The 9,961-nt window shown below is 39.2% G+C and overlaps 1 protein-coding gene across 1 annotated transcript in view; it reads left to right on the forward strand.

The window, feature by feature from the left end:
- SCML2 (Scm polycomb group protein like 2) overlaps window positions 1-9,566 on the forward strand; it is a 65,888-nt gene extending 56,322 nt beyond the window's left edge. Inside the window, exons 11-14 of the mRNA XM_032442346.1 lie at window positions 4,437-4,756; window positions 5,131-5,213; window positions 5,459-5,622; window positions 7,137-9,566. Of these exons, the coding sequence (XP_032298237.1) occupies window positions 4,437-4,756; window positions 5,131-5,213; window positions 5,459-5,622; window positions 7,137-7,262 (693 nt within the window). The 3' untranslated portion in view covers window positions 7,263-9,566. The remainder of the gene's footprint in view (window positions 1-4,436; window positions 4,757-5,130; window positions 5,214-5,458; window positions 5,623-7,136) is intronic.
- The last annotated feature ends 395 nt before the right edge of the window (window positions 9,567-9,961 follow it).

The following is a 9,961-nucleotide window of genomic DNA, read 5'->3' on the forward strand; positions in this document are numbered from 1 at the left end:
TGAAACCATTCAGGCAGATAGGTGACATTTGAAGCTTCCTGCTTCTTGTATGGCTATTTAGTAGAAAAACAACTCCCTTGAAATGGATTAGGAGATAAATTGGAAACAACTCTTGGCTTGGGCTAATAATTGTAAGAGCAAGGATGTGTTTTGATGATACAATTCAACTGAATGTATGGCTGGCTGCCCCTAAAAGTTACTCTGTTCCTTCTTTCTTTCCTTGCCTCCTTGTCCCTGTAGTGTATCCCATGCCTCCCTGATGATGGGGTGGTGAGCTGACCCAGTGACCCGAAGCACAGAAAACATTTTGGCAAAGCTATAAGTCATTTGCAGTTTACTTCTCTGCACTGACTCATCGTGGACTCAGATGAGCTCAGGGATGGGTTGGATCAGGGCAGGGGCCAGAGCAGAGGAGCCTCTCTGTGCAACTGATTCCAGGACAAGAAGAGCTTTTGCCTGTGCCATGGCTGAGCTGCAGTGGCTCATGTGCCAATTTGTAGTCTGCCTCAGATGTGAAGTGAAGCATGTCCGCTTAAATGTCACAGAGAGATTTAGGAAAGCATGGTTTTACTCTGCTTTTTCTACTTATCAAGCCATGGTAACTTGTTGATGTGACTCATCCCGTCTGATAGATACTTTCTATTACTGCAATACATTTGTATAGTATTTCAAAGGCTTTGGAGATTAGTCATTTGTTTCTCTTTTTCTTTTTTTGAGTTACTGGGGTCTTTTTCTTTTTTTCTTTCTTTTTTTTTTTTTTTTTTTTTTTTTTTTTTTTTTTTTTTTTTTTTTTTGGTCAGTTGGTCTCAGTATGGAGAGAATAGAGAATTATCTCTTTCTCTATGGAGAGTCATTGGGCCACACTTAAAGCAGAAGAGGATATCAAATTAACACTTAATAGCACTTAATTCTACTGAAATGAAGTTGTTTAAATTGGAGATAACAGATTTTAGACCTGCATTCTCTTATAAGAAATCTCCCTGTAAGTAAGTCAGCATGCGTGTCATTCCCTGTTGAGCATTCTGATACTGGAACTCTTTATAGATGACGTTGACATATTCCTTCAAATTCATTTTAATATCAGTAGTTTGCTGTGAAGTGCAGTTGCTTGGACTGAAAAAAAAAAAAAAAGGCAGGGGGGAGGGAAGAAATGTTTTTCAGTGGCTTCAGAGGTCTGAGTTTGTACTCTGTGTATTTTGAGAAGCAAAGTATTCTCTAGTGCTGTGTGTTTCCCATTAGAGCGATGTCCTCTGCTGAAAATCTGGAGGTAATTTCATAGCGGTCAGTCATGGGCTGGTTAGCAAGAAAGATCTGCCCCTGAAAAGTTCTGGCTCCATTGAGACACAGTTGTCTTGAAAGAGTTGTTTTGAAATACCATTTGAACGCAAAATGGAATAATTGTGGGAAAGGGTCTTTCAAACAGCTCATTTTCCTTCTGATCTACTCATAGATATGTTTTGCAGATTTTGCTGTCTTTACTGTTCCATAACAGTTTCTTCTTAAAGTTTTGAAAGATAAGAGAAGGGAAAGAGAAACAACTCTGTCTCCCTCCCCTTGAAAACAGAGTGTTCCTTACTACTGCAGCCAGTTACATCATGCAGTTATGTATGAAGCAAAACAACTAGCTTATTCCCAGAGGAGCTGCAAGAAAACAAAACGTCCAATTCCTTCTAAGGCCTTCAGTCTTTAACAGTCTGTTGTCACCCTTACATTTGAAACATAAGGCATTTAACTGGCCTTTTATACATCTACCCAGAGTTCAGGTATTCTGCAGTGGAACCTCCTGTATAACGGGAAAAAAACATGATCTCATTCCATCCCACTAGTAACATCTGCTCCAAATGTCGAGGTAGGAAAAGAGTAATTTATTGCTCCATTAATTGCAAAGCTGTATTTGTCAGACACCAATTCTGAATCTGCTCTCATAGCTGTTGACTGTGCCTTCAACAAGACTGCAATTGGGGCTGATTTGTAGAGAAGCTAGATGGATGGAAAGGGGGTGCATTGGGACAGTATAGCCGCTGGACAGGAACACCTTTTTAAACGGTGATCATCCTGTGAAGTATGCCAAGTGTTCCCACGTGTGACCTGAGGACTTATGTTAAATAAGCTTAAGATAATGGCAGAACAAGGGGAAACGGTTTTAAGTTGAAGGAGGGAAGATTTAGGTTGGATACTGGGGGAAGTTCTTTACAGAGAGAGTGGTGAGGTGCTGGAACAGGCTGCCCAGAGAGGTTGTGGATGCCCTGTCCCTGGAGGTGTTCAAGGCCAGGTTGGATGGGGCCCTGGGCAGCCTGGTCTAGTATTAGCTATGGCTGTTGGTAGCCCTGCATGCAGCAGTGGGGTTGGGGCTTCATGATCCTTGAGGTCCCTTCCAACCCAAGCCATTTTATGATTTTATGATTCTAAGCTCATATGCTAGTACCTTTGGAAAGAAAGCAGAGTTTCTCTTTGCCATCCCTACTTACTGTTGCTTAATTAGGATCTGTAGCATCAGAAAGAAACCTGGGATATAGTTGGAGTAAATGCAGTTAAATTCTTTTGTAATACAGTCAATTTAAAACCCTTTATGTCTTCAGAGATCATGGAAATAATTACATAAAATGATTTAAAGGACATATTTGAGATCTTTGCTTGATTACTGTTAAAAGATTCCTTCAAAAGACATGGCATTGACTGATACTTGCTGAAATACTCTTGTTAAAACTTTCTGGTATGGAATATTGCTTCTAGTATTTCATCAGACTCTTAAAAACTTACAAAGTCTCTATCTACAAGTTCAGTTTAATCTTGGGCTCCTTCATGGTGCTTTTCTGTAGCCATTGAAGTGTTAGTTCTGCCCTTCAGTCTTGTGCTGAGACTTCATTTGGTGGTCTCATTCTCTACAGATCTAATTTTCTCATTTGTTTCCTTTAATGTTCTTGTGCTTATTGATTGTGTCTGTTAGTATCTCTGAAATTTTATAGAAAGATGGCTTTTGCTTTCACTTTAGCAAGTTGCTGCAGCTACTTCAAGCTGACAAATAAAAGTTTGCTTTATCCAAAAACCTCAGTAGCCACCGCTTTGCTTTTTTGATACAGATCAAACTAGAAAGCTTGTAGTTATTGTCTTTCTATACTTGAAAGAGAAGGGCTTGTGGACTTAAAATCTTCTTTTTGCCACAAGTGTGTGTTCAATAGAAGATGTTACACTTTATTGCATGTTTTGCATTACTGAATTCACTAAATAGGGAACCGGTTCTCTGGGTGTCTTTGTTCCACTTTGGGATAATGTTGTCTGAAGATCGTAAATGTGAATTACACCCCAAGTTCTCCACTGAACTCCACTTTTAAACAGACTTCAGGAGAGAGGACCTAATTGATCACAAGTTAAGCGTGCTTAAAAAACTCTCTTTGGATTCTTCCTTATCTGTTGTTTGTTTGTTTGAGGAAAATACTCTTCCTCTATTTAATTCTGGAATTTTCCCAAGAAATTATTGGAAGTTGTCATATGAGAGAGGTAATAAAGAGCATATTCTAGGAACTTGTTTCACAGATTGTCCCAGTTACCCCAAAGAATATGCTGTTCCACTAGCATATGTTTTATAACTTTCATAGAGTAATTTTCAAGATGGCAATGCGGGGTTTACACTTCTGTGAACCTGTTAGCTATATTTTCCAGCTCTTAACTCTCTTGCCAAAGCAGCATTTGTTTCATGCAGATTTTTGCATCAGGCTTCCAACTTCTTCCTCAGGCTAAATGTTGGCCTAGTGCAAGCGGAGCTGAGAACATACAATGATGAGAGAATGGAGTGGTGTTCCCATTGATGTTTAACTACTTGTAGATACAGCATTGTGGTCAGAGTGTATTGTGTTAGTGTGCATGTGAGTCTAGGATTTACAGCCTTCTGCAGCTCTCTGCATGTAGTCTCTTCAGTTTTTAGTGATGGCTATTGTCTCCAAACATATGGAGATCTACAGATGATAATTGTCCGCTTGCTTATGAAGTTGGAGACTCCCTGTTCAGTGTAGAACAAATTAAACAATTGCTAGTTAACATGAGAGTTTTTATTTATATTAAAAATTCTTGCAATATAAACATAATGCCCTCTCAAGCAGATTCTCAAAAAGTAACCATTAAGAAAGATAATGAAAATGCTTGACTGAGATTGCAGATGTGTTAATGCTAACATCAATTAAACAAACAAACAAACCTTATGTCCGCATCTTGCTCATAGTATTTAACACACACAGCTGAGATGATTTGTGGAGGACTGTCTCCAACTTGTCTATTAGACATTTTACTGGAATTTTTTTAATGTAGTAAATGACCGGTGATTACTTGAGAGTGACTGTTCTGCAGTAAGTCTTCTCTCAGAGGAGATTTGTTAACAGGCTTGGAGCTTGTTATTATCTTCAAGAGAACATAGCAAGGAATTAAATAACAAAGCTTCATAGTCCATCATTTTGAACAGATCGATGCTTTTGCTTTCTGTAGCAGAAACGTTACCTATAGAAGAAAACAGCACTTCCAAAGAGCATCGCTTTTCTGAGGACTCTATGGATTCTGCACTTAATTCTGTGAATCTGTCAAGCCCAGCCCGTCGAAATTCCACTGAATATCGTACTTCGGGGAGTGCAGCGTATTACAGGAATTCCTTTCAGCCAGTGACTGCTACCTCAAATTCAGCCCCAATCCTGCGCCGGCTGTCATTGAGCTCTTCTGGGAACAGCAGTTACTATGAAGTCAGTAGGAATCGAATACAGAGGAGGATTGAAGGTATGCTATATGCCTAAACTTTCCAAAGTATGTAACAGCTTTTATGAACATTCAAAGTCCGCGAGTTATGAACAAAGAAGTTCTTTGCCACAGAAAATACGTTACATATGGAGTGAGATGTTGTGCTGCTGCCAAGCACGTCAGGCTTGCTAATGTAACTTCAAATGCAGAACTTAAGCTTTCTAGAACTAATACCATGGTGCAAGCCAGAGGAGTCTTGTCTGCTGCACTTTCCTCTCGCTGCTGTCATGGACCCTGCAACAGGCTGGATTGGGCAGTGCTAGTTAAACACAGCTTGCTTCCTGAGCATTTTATCAATTATTTCTGTATTGCTGATATACAGAGATAGGGTTTCTTCCTGTTCCTCTGCATGGTTGAACTTGCATTTGCCACTTTCCCAGATACTGGTATCTTGGGACCCAGGAACCAAACACAAGTCGAACTAATTCATCTAGGTATGTCACAGTGCTGTTTTTTATGTTGCCATAATTATCTGCAGTTGTATAGGGTATTTAAGACAAATGGAAAAGTTCAGTATTATGGTTTGATACGTGAAGGAAAATAAAGCATCCTTTATTTTAATATATGACAAAGAATGAATAGTAGCCTGTTGTTATTAGTGTCGTATGTAAAATGAAATGTCTTAGCCCTGTACAGACCAGTGACACTTCTTCTTTTTGCAATATTCTTACTCTGAAAGCTGCAAGTTCCACAACTGGACCAGATCTGAGCTCACTTAAAAGGGAACCTTCAAGAATATCGAATAAGGATCCATCCACATGGTCAATAGAGGAAGTAATGCGTTTTGTGAAAGAAGCTGATCCACAGGCACTAGCTCCACATGCTGAACTCTTCAGGAGACATGTATGATGCACACCCACTCTGTCCTACTAGATGTCATGTATTGCATTAGTCTGCTAGAATACAACTTTCATGTCTGTCACTTTATTTGCAACTGAAGGTAGACTATGCTCACTTGTAGGAAGCTGAAAAATTGTTTTTCCACCTGAAAATCCTCCTGTGGTGTGTTTTCTCTGTGTTCCTGCCTCGTTAGACTTAAGCTCATACCAGTTGCTTTCCAGCTGGTACGAGGTAGTGTGATACTGGAACCCTTACACTGTAGTGGCCAGCCCTCAGGGCACCCCAACACTGGTGAATCATGAGAAGCTGACATTCTAACCAACAATATGGGCTGTTTTTTTCTTTTATAGCTGATACTTCTCTAAGGCAGATTGTTATGTAGGTTGATTATTCCAAAGAAGAGAAGCTGTTGCACCTCGTTACCTTTGCACTTACTTGGTCATTAATAGTAAAATTCAGAGGTTGAGCTGAAATATTCATCTGTTTTGACAAAGAATATGGAGTTTTGTAGGATCTAACTAGATGTTGTATTTAGGGAGATAAACTGTAAATGTTAGTTTCTTTATGTTGTTTTTGCTTTCCCTTTTCACTGTGCTTTTGTATGGCAAGCCATTGAGCAAAGAGCTGCGTCATTATTTCATTTTATATTTGGCTCTCCAAAAGGATGTTGGCTTTGTCTTTACAAGTATTTTGCCCTCGTTCTGCACCAGCTCTTACTAGCAGTTGAAGTATTTCACAGTAAGCTGGATTGGAAGCAAAATTCAAAGTAACTTCTAACAAAACTTCCTGTCTTGTGTGTTATTCTTAGTTGTGTAACAAGTCTAAATGTCACTTGTTTAGTCAGGTTTATGTTTAAAAAAGCTAAGACAGAGTAATTCTCTTTATGGTGTTTTAGGGAACTAATTGCCTGCCTGCGGTATGTAATGCTACTAAGAGCTTTGGGCTGTCACATTTCAGCAGCTTTTCAACCAGGCAGTTGAAATCTGACTGAGTTGTCCTCAGTCTTGATCCTAACAATCTGTCTGCTTTAACCTGGCTGTAGATCTGTCTTATTTCACAGTTTCAGATGGTCTGTAACCCCTTTCTCTGAGTGACTGTTTGCATGCGCATGCCAAAATCCTCCCACAGCTGCGTTCAAGGTTCAGTGCAAGGCCTCCGTGCTTGGATCATTTAATCTCTAACTGCACAGACCTTCCTTTGCAGCCTTTTTTCTCTCCTTGACCCTTTCACTTTTTTTTTTTTCCTCAGCTGGTACCTATTTTTGGGAGGTGTTTGGTCAGTTTCCTTTACTTACTGTAATTTCGTTTAGCATCTCACAGACCATAACCATACCATAAAATCACTACAACAAATTCACTTTCAGGGGCTGCGGGTAAATATCACATTGCAGTAAGTTACTGCCTTGTATATGGTAAATGCATTTTTTACTACGTTATCAACAAATATAATATAGTTTTCAGTGTTAGTGTGCTGATTGTTAAAATAGTTGTGTTGTGTTTGTTCTCTTCCTTCTGCAGGAAATTGATGGGAAGGCACTACTGTTACTGAGGAGTGATATGATCATGAAATACATGGGACTGAAGCTGGGGCCCGCCCTGAAGTTGTGCTACCACATTGAAAAACTTAAACAAGGAAAGTACTAGCTGACGGGGGACACTGCAGCGTGTGTGTGTGCACACCACACTGAGCTCTCAGGTTAACTGCCATCACCTTTATTTAAAAGTTTTTTGTTGGTATAAGTTATCTGTATTTTTTTGGAAGTTCTTTCAAAATGTGAAAAAAGGGATCTTAGGAGAAACTAGAGGGAAAAAATGTATCACATTCTAGCATTTAGTGAACGGTTTCAGCAGGCTTGCAGGGAGAGACAGTTGGTACTGGGCAAGTTGGGTAACAGCGCCAAAAGGTGCATTCTCTGTTGCAGACTTCAGCCAACACGTTCATATTCAGAACCAAAACAGCTGAATCCCAAAGGGAAAAACAAAAAACAGCATCAGATGTTAATGATTTTTGCAGGGATGGCTGTAAACTTTTACGTTGCAAGGAAAATGTAAAGTAGAAGATCTAATCTCAGCAGTAAATACTGTGTCTGGTTCTCCAGCAGAGTAATACTCAGCTAGATGATTCTTCATAGATTTCCATAAAGGGAATAGCCGTACGAGCAGTTCAGGGGGGAGGGAGGTGTAGGGAGGGAAGGGATACGGAGGAGAGGGCTTCAAACAAATCTAAGCTTTTATAAAGTGTGATTATCAGTCCTTTGATAAGTTACGAGGACAAATGTGCAGTATGTTGTCAATTTATGGAGGCAATAATAGTTCTGTTTCATGGAAGGGCACATTGGCTGTATAAACAGCCTGTTCTGGGACAGACAGATTTGACTGGAATGACACATCCACATTTTAAAACATTCCATTTTTTGTGCTAAGTTTGTCATGGGTACATGTCCTCATGCTTTTTAGATATACATGTGTATGTTGTTGGGGAGATGCGCACTCTATGTATTTGAAAATGCACATACACACTGTACATATGTATTCAGCTTTTAATGTATACTTTGCACTGTGCCAGAGAGAACTGTACAATTTCTTGGGTTTTGTTTTTTTTAACCAGTTATTTTAGTCATGTACTGCTTTCATTTCCATCAGCACCTGTTTAATTTGTTGTCCATTCTTGGAGTCAGAAGGTGACAAACAATCAAAGGGCGGATTTACTCCTACAGGCAAAATCCCTGTACTATGCAATCCTCGTGGTTATTCATCACTTAACTGAGCCATATATTCTGGTGTATTTCTGGAAATACGTGGTTGGTTCTGATGCTTAAGACTTGTATTTCCTTTAAGGAAGTGCCACTGTGTAATGGATAAGCCTGTTTAGGGTAAAATTGGTGCTGTTTATATAAGCTACAACAACCAGCAGTGATAATAAACCAGTTTGTTGTCACTGCCAATTGTAATATACATCAGGGACAAGAAAATATACTTTTGTGTAGGAAACTGAATGTACTGTATGTAATAGTGCAAGTGATGAAAACTATTTGGTAGGGAAGGTTTAGTCCTAAAATGGTAGGTTTTATTATATTTCGTATTGCCTTTTTATATGAAACTATATAGTAAAAGTGTATTTTTTACAAATTCCTTTTCCGAAACTGCCTTGCTGTACCAATACTCTGATGCTCCTCAGGTTTCAGCAGAAATACTGCTGCAAAATGATGTGTTTTGTGGCTCACCGGCATCCAAGAGCTTTGTTAGTTTAAGTGACTGCCATGCAATTTTAATTTGGGCTTTGAGGATTGTTTTTATTACTCCATTGTTAAGACATTGGACACAAAAGGTTATCTGTATTGATTTGTTTTGCATATCTTTTGTGGTGCGTGTGTGCTTAGATGAATAATACAAGCATGTTCTGTATATTAAGAAGAGGTCAGAGCATTGATTGGAAAAGCAGAATATTTTCTCTTTGTGTTTGGAAAATACTGACTTGATCATTGATAAAAACCATATGAAAGTTACAGTTATATATTAAGAAAAACATCATGCCCCGCATGTTGAGTATGTTGTTTAAACCTTGCTTCCACCATGATTTATTATGCTGAAGTTCAGAGTTCCTTAGCGTAAAAAGGAGCACTGCTCATACAATTAACTAAACAGTTTTCATTTTTCACGTTGCAGTTGGCAGAGGAGAAACAAAGATGTTTAAAATTTCGGTTTGGCCTCTATGGAATGAACTTTTTTATACATGGCACTATTATGGGTATAAATATTTGTTCAAGGCTTTGCATGCACCCGTGTGCATGGCGGGGGGGGGGGAGGGTGTTACAATACCAGAATTTCACCACGTGCTGTAGTGTGAGATTCAAGCGTTCCATGTGTTGTAGCAGAATATATTTTTTATTCTTTCTTTTCAATGGGATGTCTTTCCCGTCAACAAAAATAAAATGGTTTTCCATTGCAGCGCGTTTCATTTTGACACCATGTGTAAGCAGTGCCTGCGTAGGCAGGGGTAGCTCTTATCTGGCACTGGGCAGGTCTGGACAGCTCGTGTAAACATCTGACGTGAGGAAGTTTCACTCAGAAGGATAACATGGTTCCAACATTGTTTATCCCGAGCAGTTCGTATTTGAACTTTGGTTGGTCTGTGCTTTCAAAATAACGATTTAGGAATATATTCATCTCTTTAGTTTTGAATACAGCATACCGCTGCTTACGGTTTATAGAATTCCCATATAAATCACCAAGCGGGAGAGACAGCTAGAAACTAAAACACTGTGCTGTGTTCAGATGGAGTGATTCAAAATAAAGCAGTGCCAGTGGGTTTGAACTTCGTGTACTTTAGGTTTTATTATTTG

Source organism: Coturnix japonica, chromosome 1 (assembly GCF_001577835.2).
Source record: "Coturnix japonica isolate 7356 chromosome 1, Coturnix japonica 2.1, whole genome shotgun sequence".
Taxonomy (NCBI): Eukaryota; Metazoa; Chordata; class Aves; order Galliformes; family Phasianidae; genus Coturnix; species Coturnix japonica.